Raw genomic sequence first — 14,332 nt, 5'->3', positions numbered from 1 at the left:
ATTAATGAAATTTACCTTACAAAATAATTTTATAAATAAGTAATATTATTCATTGGTGACAATGTTGCAAGATTTAAAAGTAGGATAGCAAATTCAAAAAGTTTGCAACTGTCATGCCAGATACAAAATTCCACGCATACCACCATCATAAGTATAACCATAATACAGCAATTCAGCAATTATGTTTTGTTTGGTTTAGTTCTTGTAATGCAATCTCAACATTTTTGTAAAACGAACAAACTTTGTTGAAGATTGATAACATATTTTTTTTGAGATTATTGGATGTAGTCAGGTTTGTGTAAGTGTTTTATTTTAGTTTATTCTGTATATTGGAAGAGATACAATGGAGCGCAACCATAATCGAGGATTTGATCCTGATTCAGAACTGGAGTCTCAGTTTATATTGAGATTACCAATGGTAAAGAATTTTATAAATAATGTAAGTTAACTGTTTAACTTTAATTTATTTTTAAGGAGCCAGCAAAAGTTCTTCGCGAAGCCATTAGAAATAATAGCACTTTAAAAGATATAATCTCTTTAAAAATTGATAATGACCTTCGACATGGGGAAGTAAGAGTTGACCAATGGCTCATGATTGCCAAAGTTGTTGATTTGCCAACTGTAGTTGAGTCATTGAAAACAATTGATGGAAAAGGTTTCTATAAAACGGCTGATATCTGTCAGATGCTGTTATGTCGTCATGAGGATGACCAAGTGACTGATGAAGATTCTCCTCAAAAAACTAAGAAGAAGGACTCATTAAAGGTGGAGAAGAAATATCTATGGCCTCATGGTATTACACCACCAACAAAGAATGTTAGGAGGAGAAGATTCAGGAAAACATTAAAAAAGAAGTATGTCGAAGCTCCAGAGATTGAAAAAGAAGTGAAAAGGCTTCTTAGAATAGATAATGATGCTGTATGTATTGTAGTGTAGTCTAGTTTGATGGAAAATTTTAAATATTTAATTTAGGTGAGTGTGAAATGGGAAGTCTTAAATGAAGATGATGACAATAAAGTCAATAAAGGAACTGTGATTAAGAAGGAACCAATTGATCCAAACCCCAATGTTGCTGAACATGATATATTTGGAGGAGCAGTGAGTGATTCTGAGGAAGAGGATGCCACTTTGCATGTATTGGAATTGGACGAGACAAGCCAGAATTCTGCTGAAGACAGTCATCTAACAGATTCAAACTCAGTTATGGTATTATTTTTATAGGTAGTTATATAAACAGTTTTATAATTTATTCAATGTTTCAGAACAACACTGTTGACTCCAAGATACTGACCGAATTTTCGACAGATATGTTTAATTCAATGGACATATCACCACTACAAGACTTAGATTATTATCAGCCCCAGTCATCTAGTGTCTGTTATTCTTCAATGAATTTGTCTAGAGGTAAATATATACCAAATGTTAGTTTTCATCTTTACTAATGTCTATTTTTTAGCGAATATTGAAACGAGATTGGAAGAGGTCCAGGGAGAGATTGCAACAATCAAAAATAGATTGGCACAGCATGAATCTGAAATTGAGAACATCGAGAACCACTCATTGAGGCAAAGGTTCCAAGAGATATCTAGTCGCCTATACCAAGAACAATCTGACAAGGAACGCGAACAAGTCGAACTGAACGAGCTTTTAAAGCAGATCATATAAATATTTTCTTTTATTTTTCTACATCTTGTTCATTTTGATCATGTACTTATTTTTATTATATATTACATTGTTTTCCATTCTACATTTTTTTTCGAACTGCTATCTCACGTTCGTACATCGATAGGAAACCTATGTAAGTTCGATGTTTAGATTTTTTAAGAAAACTTATATTTACAATTTGAAATGAACTTCTAGCAAGTCGCATTTTTTAAATATTTACCAAAAAAAAATTGTATTAATTTGTAATAAAATAATAATTAATTATTTCTATGTTAATGGGCAAAATAAGTATGAAACATCAGGAAATTTATAGTTTCTAAAACTTGGCAACAATGCAAAGGATCAGTAAAATACAGAATATTTTTTTAAAGTATTAGCATTCCCTTTAAATACGAAAAAGAAACATCATATTTCAATTAACATCGAAGATGGAAAGCACAAGGATGAGGACAAGATCTCAAGTTCCCTTAGCTGAAAAGAATACGGAGAGTAAGGAAGTGGTATGTAATAACCAATAAAAGTAGTTTTCCCGCCAGAAACGTGTTTTTTTTTCTTAGGCTTTAAGAAGAAATAAGAGAAAAGCGCTCGAAACTGCACCGTTCGTAAAATTCGATGGAATTATTAAATACTACACAACATTCATTGATTGTGCTGAAATTTCTGAGAAATTACTGTAAGATTTAATTTATTCTTATTTTATCAATATTCATTAATTTTCTTTTCAGTAATGGAGCAAAGTCTAGCATTGAAGAAATTTCAGTAGGTTTTGATTTAGAATGGCCTTTTAATTTCACCACTGGTCCTGGTAAAACAGCAGTTATCCAAATTAGTCCCAACCTGGATATAACATATATATTCCATGTTAGTAAAATTACCAAGTTACCCCAGAGTCTTGTTGAATTCCTTAAGCATCCAAAAATTCGTTTAGTAGGAAACAATATTAAGAAGTAATAGAAGTAATAGTTCATACAACAACATTTAGAATATCTTTGTTTTAGTGATGTATCAAAATTAAAAAGAGATTTTAATCTGGATTTGAATTATGATAATGTTACTGATCTTGGTACATTTGCTAGAAAGCTTCATAGCATAAGTGGAAGGTGGAGTCTGCAGAAATTAGTTGAACACTTTGTGAGTATTTTCAATACAATACTAGGTATATTGTCATTAAATAAATTCCTATAATTTCTTAGCTTGAACTGAGACTGGATAAGAACAAGGCTGTGAGGAATAGTAAATGGCATATAATTCCACTGACTGATGTCCAACAGAAGTATGCTGCTATAGATTCTTATGTAAGATTTTTCAGCTTTATATATCAACCTATTTTATTAATTAATTTTTGTAGGTCTCCCTGAAATTATACTTATTATTAAAAAAATTGAATGACGAACTTCCAAAAGATGAGGATATAAATTGATTTTTTACCTTGGTGATATTGTTTTAATATATATTATGATTTTGATATTAAACGATTGTATTTATATATGACTTAAATTATTCGAATGTAATATATATGAAATATCTTCAGTCTTCCCATTCGTCGTCGGAATTACGATTAGACGAATCGTCATTAACAAGAGGCGGAGGAATCATAGCAGAAAGTTTATTTAACACTGACGATGCACCCAAATCTTCAGCAGGTTTATTACCAGAGATACCTTTCCTCCTCATTGACAACTTCGCATGAAGATCAGCCATCAAGTCGCCCCCAGACTAAAAGAAAATATATAAATATAAGTTCATGATATATGATTTTGATTAGTATACTATACCGGAGCGGCCGTATTTGACGACTTTTCAACATCCACAGCTTGCCGCAATTTCTTGGTTCCTCCTGCCTGTCTGATAGCTTCCATTAAACTAGCTCTGGCATCAGAATCAGGACGTGTTTTCTTAACCGTTTCTTTAGGTGGTTCCACTTTCTCAACAACTTTTGGCTGTTCAATCACTTCCGGCGTTACCACAGGCGGTAATTCAATTTGTTTCGGTTCCTCGATATGCTTCTCCACAACGCTTTCTTCGATCTTCGGTAAAACAATGTCCTCATGAACTATCGCTGGCAAATCTGGTACATTAGGAGTTGTTGCTATCGAAGGAGCTATACTGGGATCAGATTCAGTTTCGTATCGAAGATCGTCTGCTATACCGGGTAAATCAGGTAGATCCAAAGGAACATTTATCGTTGGGACATTTCCTAAATCTGGTGAGTAGAAGAACGTTTCTCCAATAGGTTTGTGAATGCTCTTCTTGTCAGCTATAGAATGTGGAGCAGCGCCAATATCAGAAACATCCTTAATATCCTCTTCCTTGCATGACTTGTTCATAATAAGACTATCAGAATGTACATAATTACTATACAAGTTTTTGCCAGTGTTATATAAAAGCATATCATTTACAGCATCTATATCCTTAGGAGCTGGTCCCAGACCAACTAAAATCTCTTTATTATTACTATCTTGCACCTTAACATGATATAATTGCAATGTATCATGAGGCTCATCCTTGATTTGAAGATTCTTATATTGATGTGCAAATTTCTTTATAGGTAATGGCTTACCAGAGCTAAATATTGACTTGTATGTGGTGTTAATATCTGCAGCTGGATATTTGCTGCTGGAGAATACCTGGGTAGCTTTCTTAGCACCAGTCAGCCTATCCAACTTACCACTTGATGTATTTATTCTGGTAGTAATATCATCTATTCTTTTCTTGTATAATTCAATCCTCTCTTGGACACGGTTAAATATATCTGTGGTAACATCACTTAGATAATTTATAGCCTCTGCAGTTTGAATAATGTTTTCCTCTCCTCTGAGATTTTGAGGAATTAAAGGCACTTCATATTGAGGTTGCATTTTGATAATTAGTAGCAGCAACACATCACAACATTAGATACAAGTGTTATGACAATTGGTAGTTCTAATTGTATATTTCAAAAGAAATATTTTTTTCTATACACATACTATATTTTAGGTATATTTGCTGTTCAATATTCTTGCTATTTTAAATATTTATATTGAAAGCTTTTTTTTATATTATTAGTTCAAATGTGTATATTTTATTAAATTAATATAGAGGATTTCGGATACTCAACAGTGGCGCCTCTCTAGTATTAAAATTAAAGCTTAAGATGTACTTTTTTCTGTGTTGACTCATCACTATTGATTCATGATAACAACAAATCTACAGTAATAAGATAACTATACAAATACTAATTATATTCTAATTATCTGTATTTTACTTAAATTGATGTAAAGAAAACACAAGCTGATTTGATGAAACGTTGTTTTGGATAAAACTTTGAGATCAACACTCAAGAGGCGCCACTGCAGAATCCAGAGTGATCCAGAGAGTTGGCAAAATGTCATATTGTAGTGATTGCAGGTCAGAACTACTGCTGAGTGTATAGCCCTAAGTAAGTGACTAAAAAGTACAAACGAGGTTCAATAAGACAATTAGTTGTGATCATCAATGAACTCACATCAATTTACAAAGCAAGTAAGTAAACCTAAGTATTGATTTATTATCACATATAAATAAAGTGTTATAAGATAGCATTAATAATATGTTTATTTTTAGAAGTGACTAAAGCATTAATTTATTACAACCATGCAATCAGACGCTCTAAGCTTTGCTCCTCTGAGGCCACTGGATGACTTTCTTTTGGATTCAGCTAGATTCCAATTGCCAGATGTTAATGATATAGAAAAATGGGGCAAAAGGGTCTCCAATAATTTGCTCTATTATCAATCAAACTACTTTTTGATGTCAATTCTAATTATAATTATTTTCACGTTAGTTCTTAACGATTATAAATTGTATACAAAATAACTGTCTGTAATATTTTTAGAGCCATACATCCAACCAAAATGATCACAGGCTCATTCTTATTATTTGCCTCATTCTTCATAATATACTATATGTCCAGGGATGTAAAACTTGGTGGTAACTTATTCAGGAAGAATCCAATGATAATATCATTGGTTATCTTCTCACTAGGATACTTTTTACTGAGCAAGATGTTAGGGTCTTTGTTGGTATTCTTGCTAGGCATTCTGATTCCAATTTGCTGTAAGTGGTGACAACTCAATACAAATGGGTATTACATTTCTTGTTTATTCATTGTCTGTTATTTGCAGTGTCCTTCATCCACGCCTCGTTACGCATGAGAAACATCAAGAACAAGATTGTCAATAAAACCGTCGCCTTTAAGAACTCTCAAACGCCGATGGGAATCTTTCTCAGGGATATGGGAATTGAGGTATTTTAAATTCGAACTTAATTACCTGAATGTGTCGCAATATATCTACAGTCATTATGCTTTACACGAATATTATCGCTGAATACTCAATATATAGTAGAATAGTTTGTTACTTTTTCCAATATTTATGATAATAGTACAATAATGATAATAACAATAAACGAGTATATGTAAACGAATTGCAAACAATACTTATTCTTGTTGTAGTTCTTGTTTTCAGCTTTCAAAGAGCAAAGTCAGGTGAAGCATTCCAAGGATTAAAGGGATTATTATATTTTTTTGTTTCAATTTAAATACATATATTTTATTTTAGAATAAAATTTTGTTATACCATTATTATTTCGCTTTTTTTTTGTTATTATTTCTATATTTTTATTAGCAGAGTATTGGGATTTTTAAGCTAAGTGAAATTGAATATATTTCGATGCAACCATTCAAATAACAGTCACCAAGTAAGGGAATTCAGATGTGAAATTTCATAATTCTTTGAAGATTTGGTTGCCTAGGTTTATATATGGGTAAGGGTAAATATATTATTAGAGACATGTTTCTTTGTTAAGTACTTTTGTTCTCTAAATAATATAATAAATTGTAACTAAGAAGGAATTATGATCTTTTCTTAGATGTGATGGAAACGCTATATCTGAAAGTAATGGAATGTTTTCTTTTGGAAGTACCGTTGAGTATGGTGTGGCTGCCTATGCTTTACCCATGATATAGTTCGCAAATGAACCGTAGGTTCTGAACTTGACAGAAGTTAGTTATGCAGTAAACTTCAGTTCAGTTTTAATTCAGCAACCAGTCATCACTCGTCATAAGTACAAATGCTCCAGTTGTGTATGTATGTCGGTGTATGTTTTGAGTGATGGTTCATAGTAGTATTTTAAAATGAGATGTGTAGCGGTAATGATGAATGAGTGTCGACGATATAGTGGCCGAAACACACTTTAGGATGCTCGTAGAAGGGAACTGGACTATAAAAGAGATGAGAATCGGATGGATATTGCCGAGAAATGAATAGTTTCCCAAAGGCATCTGTAAGAAAGTTATTTTTTCATTTGTACGAAGAAAGCAAATCGTGGAGCTTACAATGGTTAGATTTGTCGGAGCACTGTCTGATCTGTGGATAAGGGCCCGCTTTATTTGTCCCATTTCAATTATGAGGAACCGTCAACAACAACAAAGCGCACAGCAATGTTTGAAGAGTTCTGCTGGTATCAAATAATTAGCTCCAATAAAAATGTGAATGCCCATAATGCAGGCAAAGAAACGCTATCTGCTGCTGTTCTGTGCATTCCTAGCTTCTGTTTACTTTGGATGTTATAGGAAGAAAAGTGAAGAAGTTCTTTCAGAAGTATGTACTTTGCCAGAATTTATAAATGTGGGTGCCATACGAACAGGTAGTGTTGGGAGAAGGAAAGAGAGGTCCACCATAGAGAATACTCAACTGTGTCGGATGGAGACTTGCTTTGACTTCACCAAGTGCAAAAATGACTTCAAAGTCTATGTATATCCTTCAGATGAAAATGATAGTGAACCTAGTCAATCATATCAGAAACTTTTGAATGTGTTAAGGGAGTCCAGATATTACACATCTGATCCTACAGAAGCTTGCCTTTTTGTTTTAAGTCTTGACACTCTAGATAGGGATAGATTAAGTGCTGATTATGTAAGGAACTTACAATTACGCATACAGAAATTACCACTGTGGAACAATGGAGTGAACCATTTAATATTCAACTTATATTCTGGCACATGGCCTAACTACACAGAAAACGGCCTTGATTTTGACTATGGCAAGGCGATTCTTGCAAAGGCCAGCATGTCTGAGCAACACCTGAGGCATGGCTTTGACATCAGCATACCGTTGTTCCACAAGACACATCCGGAGAAAGGGGGCAATCCCGGCTTCGTGCTTAGCAACAATTTTCCCTTGAATAAAAACTATTTATTGGCATTCAAAGGGAAAAGATACGTTCATGGTATCGGATCGGACACCAGGAACTCGCTGTACCATCTCCATAATGAACAAGACATCATACTAGTCACCACCTGCAAACACGGCAAAAATTGGAAGGAGATGAAAGACGAAAGATGTGACGAAGATAACAAGGAGTACGATAGGTGAGTCATATTCAATATTTAAGTATTATGCAATTTTTTACAACTGTCTTTTATTTATTTTTGAAGCAGATAACTTAATTGCCCATAATCTATGACCGTGGTGTTTTCTGACGTACTTTATAATTATAATATTTTTCTTGAAAATATGCTTTGCGTGGCGATAATAATTAATAAGAATATAATAATAGTTACATTGGTAAATTTGAATAGAAAATTGTGTTAAAACATATTTCATCTACGGAGCTGTCTTCAAGATACCCAGAGGAAGTACTTGAAATAGATTAAATACGTAAATATATATCTATCAAGCAATACCCTTGGACCACGATATCCTTTATGTACTGGAAGCTGCGGAGCAGATTATTCTTAGTAAAAATGCTAAAAATAGCCGCACATTGTATAAACTTAATAGAAAATTATTTCAACCGGAGTCACGAAACCCCGTGCAGAAAATTCTAAAACAGAAAAAAATGTAATGAATATTTATATTATTCTATATATGTATTGTCTGTTTCCATTTCGGAGCATGCTGTGATTTGAATGTATTTGCATTTAACTGAAAACCCAAAAAAACTGAAAAAAAATATGAATAGTTGTTTTGCATGCGTGCTTTATGCAGATTATTTTTGCGAGAAAAATAATAATAATAATAATAGACGTAAAATCAAAGTAAAAACAACAACAGCACAAATTTAATGGGCATATTTCGATGTGTATCAGCGTTAATTGAATGTATTTGTTTTTGAATTTACAAACCGCGAGCGGTTTGGAAAATGTGAAATATTCAAAACGTTATTATTAAATCGTATAAACGAGTTTCTCGAATAATTTGAGCATGTTCTATATTCGAAGATTTATTTTCTTTGGTTAATCTGCTAGTACATATCTATCTTCGAATAGACAATATATTGCAATCATAGTTACAAGTCTGCCCAGAGATCAGACATTAGTCAGAAGGCTATCGTTGCTTATCAATTGGTAAGAATTACGTGTTTGTAACACGACCACTTCCGTTATTCACCATAAGATTATTGATAAGTGAAACAGAAAAACCATCAGTTTGTCGTTATTGAAATTGGTTTATGATTATCCCCAGAGACGTCCATTCTGCCATTATGAACATAACTTCTATTGTATTTCTACCTCAAAGCGAATACTCTAAACAAGCCTTAATCTAATCCCAATCCTCGGGAGCAGGCTTTCAATTAATTTTAATAGTTTTTTTTTTGTTTTTGCTCCTCTTCTTCTGCTCTCTCGCCCGTGTTTGAAACAGGAGTTTCCCCAACTTTATCCTCGACGGACTTTTGCTTCGCCCTCGTGGCTTCAAAGCTACCTAAATTTAATCAACAACTCGATACGAGGAAAAAAAAAGAGGAAGGACGGGAAGATAAATAAAAAAGAAAGTGGACTGAACTAATTAAGTACTTTTCTGCCACGTGGCGTGAAAAATGATGGTCGATTTGTTCATTCCTGTTTACTTTTCTAAACTAGTCATTTCGATGCACTTAAACCGTGGCACTAACGATGTTTGAGTCAATACAATTACACGTTTTCTAAATGAGCCGTCGCTCGAAACACAACAGTTCATTTTGTGCACATTAACCCTTCGACCCTGCATTTGTGGTTTCCTTTTTCAACCCATTTCCTCCGTTTTCCTCAACGTGTGATATAACGTCCTTAATTTGATTACTTCGTTGATTATGTATGAAGGAGTCAAGTGGCAATTGCATTGAAAAATAATTATCGTCGGACGTGCAAATAGAGTAAGAAGTATGGAGGGTTGGAAGGTGATTAGTGGGGCAGCCAATCCCTATTTAGTAATTGAAAGCGGGCCCCTTGGAGGCATTAAAACAATTGCTTGAATATTTAATGGCCCTCCGACGTTCACACATGCATCCGAGAAAATAGCCATTTTACATCCCCGTAATAACTGTGTTTTTACATTCATATTTAATGCCACTTTAAAAACGCTAACCTCTCCAATCAGTTCGTTTCTTGCATAAAAATACTTAGAAAGCTTCTATATAGGCAGAATCTGCTCGTAGTTCTACCCTAATAACAGCTTTTTGTAGCATTCGAGAAAATATTCGAAGCGACAAAAGTTGCACACTGATGACGTCAACATCATTGTTCATTGTAGACTGTAATTTGGCAAAACATGGGCGAAATGCAATTTTCGGTCGGAATTACGTCATGTCATAGTTAAATGAAGAAGATTGCAGTGGCGCGTGTTTTTGTTTTTTCTTATACTTCTCCGCTTTTAGAAATGTATTTCATTAAAGAACGGGGTTGGGGGTGGTGCGAAATAATAGAGTGGAAAAAAAAAGCGCGGAACGGAGGGATTTTATATTTGGAGGACGTGAATTATGTTTTGCAGCGTGGAGTGGTAATGGTAAAACGAGGGTGGCGGATAATTCACAATCGCCGCACCTTTCAGGTGTCAATTCTGCTAAAACACATACTCAGACCGAAACCACAATGGATGCTGATACGGCGGTGTGTGACCATTGTTCGAGGCTCTTCTGCATTGTTGTTTTTCAATGTGATCAGCCTTAGAATGGTGACGATGGAAAGGAAATCGTCGAAATGCAAATTTTATTGTCACGAGGAATGTCTGAGCACGCTGACTGAGGCATTGATTCATCACTTATGCATTTGTAGCTTCTGCAGCCTCGGGTATGTGATAACTGCTGCATATGTTTGATAAGAAGAACGTCTATTAAGTAATTCGAACTTCCCTACCAATTGGCTGTTGTTAATAGAATATGCGAAGGTTTTCATGTAAGCGAAATTAGTACTAAAACCATCCTCAATTTATCATAAATTGCACATTAATGCAAAATATTTACACTATACATTTCTAACAGGAGATAACATTGATAAGAATACCTGTTGTTTAATCTGATGTGATTAAATCCAGATGTAACAATAAATTTCTTTGAATCTATGACCCGTTTCTCAATGACCAATAAAGCCATATCGTAAAATGAAACTGTTTATGTAATCTAAATATTTGCTAATTAAAATTGATTTACACACACTACGCGTGACATGAGTCTAATCTTTGTGCAATTGCAGCTACCGTTTGAATTTTACTATCATCGGTATCCACAATAGCAAATAGTAGTTGCGTGGACGCACCATAAGTAAGTTCAATATCTCATATAGTCGAAAATGGTTTTGAAAGCTAAATCACCTTGGAATATAATGGAATGAAAGTATTTGCGATGCAGCAGAAAGCAGTACCTTGAGTATTCCTCTAAAAGGTCAACAAACTAAATCATATTATCTCGTAATAACTATCATGCAAATAAACCAAGAGATTAAAATTACCATCAGTATATTAACATAACTCAAACCTTTCAGGATGTTGAGAAAATGTTTGCATTCCAGTTAGAGTGAGTCCGAAAATAACGGCCTGGTGAATTCGTATCATTTAATTTATTGATCTGCAATTTCATGTCCTTTTCCACGATTGTGTGTGTTGCAGGATTATTAATTATGGCGCGATAATTCCAGAATCTTGTCGTTTAGCGGGCGACCGTTAATCGAAATGCAAACTCGGCGCAAGCGGTAATTGATTACGAAACGGGCGGAGGAGGAAGAGGACGAATCTTCTTGTTAGGGTGAAAAGAAGAGTCAATACCCGAAACCACTCCACACGTAGAGCCGTATACTCAACGGAATCATTTTGGAGTGGTTTGCGAAGGATGTGAAAGCTATATATCTATATACAAATATATAGGACACTTTTGCAATTTATCTCCTTTATCTTTCCGCGTACTATGGACTTTGATAAACAGGGTTGCTATCTTCGACTGTAACAGATATTGTAGCACTGGTATCGACGGTATTCTCTACTAGTAGATGGAATGCAGGATGTGCGCGAACTCTTCCGTCCTCGTGCAGACGGGATTCCTGCTCGTCTCAACACGCCGTATCTTATCTCGTTGCTCTGTGCCAACTTACAAAATTTGAAATATTAAAAACCTAGGGCCATGAACCAGAGATCTCGCAAACCTGTCTATCTGACTTGTTGACAACATGCAACGTAACGAACATAAGCACAAAAAAAAACTAGTATCACCGGTAAATTGATATTTGCTTACGTAACAGCTACATGCTAAAAATCGAGATGCAAAGACCAGGCGCGGAGCGGTCTTTTTTCTTGTTGTATTATGAGAGCGAAACGAAACAAGCAGCTGGTCTAAAGCAAACAACGAAATATGTTGTGGAGGAGATAAGGGCAGAGGGTGGATTTATGAAGGGCATTAGGAATTAAATCCCATTGCTATTATTTATCGTATGCTGCGGGGTAAATGAAAAAAACTGAGCATAAACTACAAAAAAAAAAAATAATAACGTTGATGTGATACGTAATGGTTGCATTAAATTTTCCACGAATCTCCCACAAAGCGGATTTCTGTTTGATCGATAGAAATAGCCGAAGTGTTTCAACAATTATGTACACTCCTCTTTAACTCTTTATTTTTTTTTTCTTCTTTTTGCTGTGCCTTGCCGCGGTCCGTATGTTCTGTGGTTCTGTTCATTTTATTTTGTATGCTGATGAATTACTGAAACAACATTAACAACGTGAACAAATACACAGGCAAAGCACGACAAACAGCATTACATAATTGCCCGAACGGCCTTCGGCTAATTTGCAAATAACGTCGTTATGTTCATTTGTATGTACGTTTGAAAATGTCGTTAATATGACAACAATCAACATCCCTAGAATGCACGTATATTTATATTAACAATTTGTGTGTTTAATAGAAATAAATACCAACAGCTACATTGTTGTTACAATGTACATAATTGCACAATTTTTCATAGCTTGTAATACATACATTTCAGTTTGATGTATTCTTATTCAAGTGTCACGTGAATTATTTTAATAGTATATAAGTTATAAAGAAATATGACGATTTCCTCGCCATTTATATGAGAACATCTATAGAGATTTCATTTAAAAACAAGGTCATGCTTGATTTACTATGTAAAACAAATACAGAAAACAACAAGACCTCTATATAAAATATAATTTTGTGACACTTTCAACTTGAATCGTGGTTTCACCTAAAGTCATTTAATACACAAGTGAATGTTGTTCCTACTTGTACAAAAATCTAATAATCAGCTCTGTGTTTTATGTACAGATACAACTAAACACATGCATCATTTAATGTCATTATGTAATGTACTTATCTTTACGATTTCGCACTACTCTATTGTTACTCGTTTCGCAAACGTTCATTGTCGATGTTTTATGGTTTCAGTTTTAGTTAACTCCTTCGCGCGAAGAGGTTTGTTCGTCACATTGCAAGGATTCGATTAATCCAAAGTCTTGTAGAACACTCAAGAAATGTTTTCTCCTAACTTTCCACACTCTGATCACCTGTTGAACATGTATTTCAATAGATGAAAATAAAAAACATTTTGTTGAAATATGTTCAGTAAACACAGTAAAAATGCAGAAAGTATGTTAAATTAAGCAGAGGAATCGGAAAAGATTAAGTTATTGGTTGAGTTTTTTTTACGAATGTCATTGGAAAGGAATTTGTGTATAATGGTGCATCCGCACTACTTCAGATAAGTCGTCCACAACTTTCGGGTAAATAAAATTCACTTCTCGGCGGTGTGTATTTATATATTTATAAATTTGTTTAACTTGTGAATATAGTGAATTTCTAGTTTTTTTTTAAACAGAGAAAAGCGATTGTCTCCCGGATTACATCGGCATCGATGGTTTATGTTCAGGAAGGTTTTATTTTCTTTACAATCTTCGAAGCTCTGCAGCCGGTACATACCAACCTCCCTCCCACAGCAGATTATCCTCGTCTCGTAACGAATTTCCACGGTACGGATTATTAAGAAATTTGTGTATTTCGCAATATCCTCGACTTCGGTAAATCTATTGTTGGCTCGCAAAAAAAAAAACGCTAATCAAAACGTTTTCAATTGGAACGCTAAGCTTCTTTAAACCAAATAAGAAGTCTATTTATCTGAAACTCATCAATACATACTCTAAGCTGCTTCACGATGCTTCAAAATTTAAAATATGCTGGAATGCGCTTGGGTAGGCGACTCAATTCGAAGAAGTGGAATTCAGTAAATTGCTTTAGATGAAAATAATAATAATTCTACCTTTACAAATATTTTGATGAAAAATTGCAAAATTACTTTTAGACAACTTACCTTGTATGTCTTTCCATAGTCTATTAAAGCTGGGGAGGCGTGAACTAGTCTAAGGGGAGGCGCGAATATTAGTAGCAG

The 14,332-nt window shown here is 34.3% G+C and overlaps 5 protein-coding genes across 5 annotated transcripts; 4 read left to right on the top strand and 1 right to left on the bottom strand.

Moving 5' to 3' along the window:
* Window positions 1–146: 146 nt before the first annotated feature.
* On the top strand, window positions 147–1,865 carry LOC108558175 (transcription initiation factor TFIID subunit 7-like). The gene is made up of 5 exons (XM_017915002.1): window positions 147–418; window positions 475–918; window positions 973–1,206; window positions 1,263–1,404; window positions 1,457–1,865. The coding sequence occupies exons 1-5, from the start codon at window positions 344–346 to the stop codon at window positions 1,663–1,665; spliced, it is 1,104 nt and encodes a 367-aa protein (XP_017770491.1). The 5' UTR covers window positions 147–343; the 3' UTR covers window positions 1,666–1,865.
* A 157-nt stretch (window positions 1,866–2,022) lies between these two features.
* Window positions 2,023–3,149, top strand: LOC108558173 (Werner Syndrome-like exonuclease). Its single transcript, XM_017915000.1, has 6 exons — window positions 2,023–2,165; window positions 2,223–2,338; window positions 2,391–2,612; window positions 2,664–2,796; window positions 2,859–2,960; window positions 3,014–3,149. Exons 1-6 carry the CDS (start codon window positions 2,094–2,096, stop codon window positions 3,083–3,085), a joined length of 717 nt encoding a protein of 238 aa, XP_017770489.1. The 5' UTR covers window positions 2,023–2,093; the 3' UTR covers window positions 3,086–3,149.
* Window positions 3,128–4,644, bottom strand: LOC108558172 (WAS protein family homolog 1). The gene is made up of 2 exons (XM_017914998.1): window positions 3,441–4,644; window positions 3,128–3,381 (listed from the first exon to the last, which is right to left on the bottom strand). The coding sequence occupies exons 1-2, from the start codon at window positions 4,521–4,523 to the stop codon at window positions 3,193–3,195; spliced, it is 1,272 nt and encodes a 423-aa protein (XP_017770487.1). The 5' UTR covers window positions 4,524–4,644; the 3' UTR covers window positions 3,128–3,192.
* Window positions 4,645–4,997: 353 nt separating this feature from the next.
* On the top strand, window positions 4,998–6,240 carry LOC108558176 (PRA1 family protein 3). Its single transcript, XM_017915003.1, has 5 exons — window positions 4,998–5,166; window positions 5,248–5,462; window positions 5,519–5,739; window positions 5,808–5,929; window positions 6,137–6,240. Exons 2-5 carry the CDS (start codon window positions 5,278–5,280, stop codon window positions 6,188–6,190), a joined length of 582 nt encoding a protein of 193 aa, XP_017770492.1. The 5' UTR covers window positions 4,998–5,166; window positions 5,248–5,277; the 3' UTR covers window positions 6,191–6,240.
* A 487-nt stretch (window positions 6,241–6,727) lies between these two features.
* LOC108558174 (exostosin-1-like) lies at window positions 6,728–8,053 on the top strand (the record flags this gene model as incomplete). Its single annotated transcript, XM_017915001.1, is given in 1 exon segment — window positions 6,728–8,053. A coding segment is annotated over 1 exon segment (878 nt), but the record flags the coding sequence as incomplete, so codon positions are not given.
* Window positions 8,054–14,332: the final 6,279 nt, after the last annotated feature.

This window comes from Nicrophorus vespilloides, unplaced genomic scaffold, assembly GCF_001412225.1.
Source record: "Nicrophorus vespilloides isolate i.1.1-1 unplaced genomic scaffold, Nicve_v1.0, whole genome shotgun sequence".
Lineage (NCBI taxonomy): Eukaryota > Metazoa > Arthropoda > Insecta > Coleoptera > Silphidae > Nicrophorus > Nicrophorus vespilloides.
This window is presented reverse-complemented; position numbering and strand designations above follow the sequence as displayed.

Bases quoted from the DNA above. Each gene is read 5' to 3' on its own strand.
- LOC108558175 (XM_017915002.1), top strand. From the start codon at position 344: ATGGAGCGCAACCATAATCGAGGATTTGATCCTGATTCAGAACTGGAG. The intron at 419-474 runs GTAAAGAATTTT...TTTATTTTTAAG, and splicing joins TTATATTGAGATTACCAATG to GAGCCAGCAAAAGTTCTTCG. The intron at 1,207-1,262 runs GTATTATTTTTA...TCAATGTTTCAG, and splicing joins CAGATTCAAACTCAGTTATG to AACAACACTGTTGACTCCAA.
- LOC108558176 (XM_017915003.1), top strand. From the start codon at position 5,278: ATGCAATCAGACGCTCTAAGCTTTGCTCCTCTGAGGCCACTGGATGAC. The intron at 5,463-5,518 runs GTTAGTTCTTAA...TAATATTTTTAG, and splicing joins CTAATTATAATTATTTTCAC to AGCCATACATCCAACCAAAA. The intron at 5,740-5,807 runs GTAAGTGGTGAC...TGTTATTTGCAG, and splicing joins CATTCTGATTCCAATTTGCT to TGTCCTTCATCCACGCCTCG.
- LOC108558172 (XM_017914998.1), bottom strand. From the start codon at position 4,523: ATGCAACCTCAATATGAAGTGCCTTTAATTCCTCAAAATCTCAGAGGA. The intron at 3,382-3,440 runs GTATAGTATACT...ATTTTCTTTTAG, and splicing joins CGTCAAATACGGCCGCTCCG to TCTGGGGGCGACTTGATGGC.
- LOC108558173 (XM_017915000.1), top strand. From the start codon at position 2,094: ATGGAAAGCACAAGGATGAGGACAAGATCTCAAGTTCCCTTAGCTGAA. The intron at 2,339-2,390 runs GTAAGATTTAAT...TTTTCTTTTCAG, and splicing joins GAAATTTCTGAGAAATTACT to TAATGGAGCAAAGTCTAGCA. The intron at 2,961-3,013 runs GTAAGATTTTTC...TAATTTTTGTAG, and splicing joins ATGCTGCTATAGATTCTTAT to GTCTCCCTGAAATTATACTT.